We start from the raw sequence: 1,555 nt of genomic DNA, 5'->3' as shown, positions 1-1,555 counted from the left end.
AGGCTAGCACTCTACCACTTGAGCCACAGCGCCACTTCTGGCTTTTTTCTTTTTGCTTATGTGGTGCTGAGGAATCGAACCCAGGGCCTCATGCATGCGAGGCAAGCACTCTACCACTGAGCCACCTTCCTAGTCCAACCCAGAAGCTTTATACTCATAACTTCATTTATGGGAATTGTAACCCCTTGGTACAACTACATGACCATCATCTCATGAACAAAAGCCTAAAAATATTTTTTCATGACAGGAAGCAAGTGCTAAAAAAAGAAAAAGAAACAATGAGAGCCAAAGTCAAAGGTACACAGGAGCATGCTCACGGTGGCTAAGGCTGGTACAATTAAAGAGCATCATAGTGTTACTATTCGATACCATGTAAACGAGTGCAAAGTAAATACATGAATGCAAAGAAATATAAATACAGAAGAGACAAATCCCGTTAAAGCTTTTATCCCCTGTAAAAATCATTTATGTAGGTCCTTTTCTACCCCTTAAGTGTAGGCTGGACATACACTTCTTTTCAAAGTATGAGATGGCAAGAAAACAGAATACCACACTGGATTTTCTGTGAGGTTTCATAGTAATACTGCTTCCATAAAAATGACATTTTTGAGTTCAGGGTCCAAATAAACCACAGAGGGGCGAGAAAACTGTATAAGAAGCAAGGTATGCTGGGATAGGGTTAGGTGTCAGCCTCACCTTCTGCTCTTCCTCCAGACGAAGCTGTTCTTCCTCCTTCTTCCACTCTGCCTCACGCTGGGACTCCAAGCGTTTCCGCTCCTCACGTTCAGCCTCCTCTGCCTGGAGAGAGGTCTTCATAGTGGAACATTCCCCAACCCCAGATAGTTTGCCCACCTCCCAGAGAGACCAGGCATAGCAATGCCTGGGCTAGGGCATGGACTAAGGTTGCAAGAGACAGGAGCCCTGCAAGCACCAACCCACAGTTCAGTATAGAGGGGAGTCCCAAGGGCAGAGTTTCAAGAACAGAAAAAGGAGGGCAATCCCAGACCTCCCATAGTTATGCCCTGTCCCTTTTTCTTGCCTCACGCTGAGCTTTTCGAGCCTGTTTTTCTTCTAGCTTGCGTAGTTTTTTGGTTCCAATTTTCCCTGTCAGGTGAGTTTCCGCTGGCTTCTCAATGCCTTCTTCCTCTTGGTCTGAGTATGGTCAGAGAGACAGTTCAGGTTCTAGCCAGAGAGAATCTGTCCCATCCCTGTCCCTCATACAAGGAAAGCCCCTTGTACTCACCTCTGTCCTTCAGAGGAATCTACTGTAAATCACATAGGTGTACATATGTGTGAGTATATGTGAGTACATGTGTGTGTGGGGCGGGGTTGGGAGCTGCAAGGGTCTGGGGACAGATGAGGCTTTATAGATACAGTATAGTTCTAAGAGCGAGGTGCTGGTATTCAACTGTCTAAAGATCATAGCTAGGGGCTATCTGGGCTTCTAAAAGTCCTTGGTCTAGCCGGGCGCTGGTGGCTCACGCCTGTAATCCTAGCTACTCAGGAGGCTGAGATCTGAGGATCGCAGTTCAAAGCCAGCCCGGGCAGGAAAGAC

General features: G+C 46.8%; 1 protein-coding gene across 1 annotated transcript in view; it reads right to left on the bottom strand.

Annotated features, from left to right (window-relative positions):
- Ddrgk1 (DDRGK domain containing 1) overlaps nt 1-1,156 on the bottom strand; it is a gene marked incomplete at its 5' end in the record, with an annotated part of 17,481 nt that extends 16,325 nt beyond the window's left edge. Inside the window, 2 exons of the mRNA XM_013010642.1 lie at nt 697-798; nt 1,040-1,156. Of these exons, the coding sequence (XP_012866096.1) occupies nt 697-798; nt 1,040-1,156 (219 nt within the window). The remainder of the gene's footprint in view (nt 1-696; nt 799-1,039) is intronic.
- Nucleotides 1,157-1,555: the final 399 nt, after the last annotated feature.

The sequence above is a fragment of the Dipodomys ordii genome, unplaced genomic scaffold, assembly GCF_000151885.1.
Source record: "Dipodomys ordii isolate 6190 unplaced genomic scaffold, Dord_2.0 Scaffold13, whole genome shotgun sequence".
In the NCBI taxonomy this organism is placed as follows: Eukaryota; Metazoa; Chordata; class Mammalia; order Rodentia; family Heteromyidae; genus Dipodomys; species Dipodomys ordii.
Note: the sequence above shows the minus strand (reverse complement) of the source record. Positions and strands in the feature narration are given on the sequence as shown.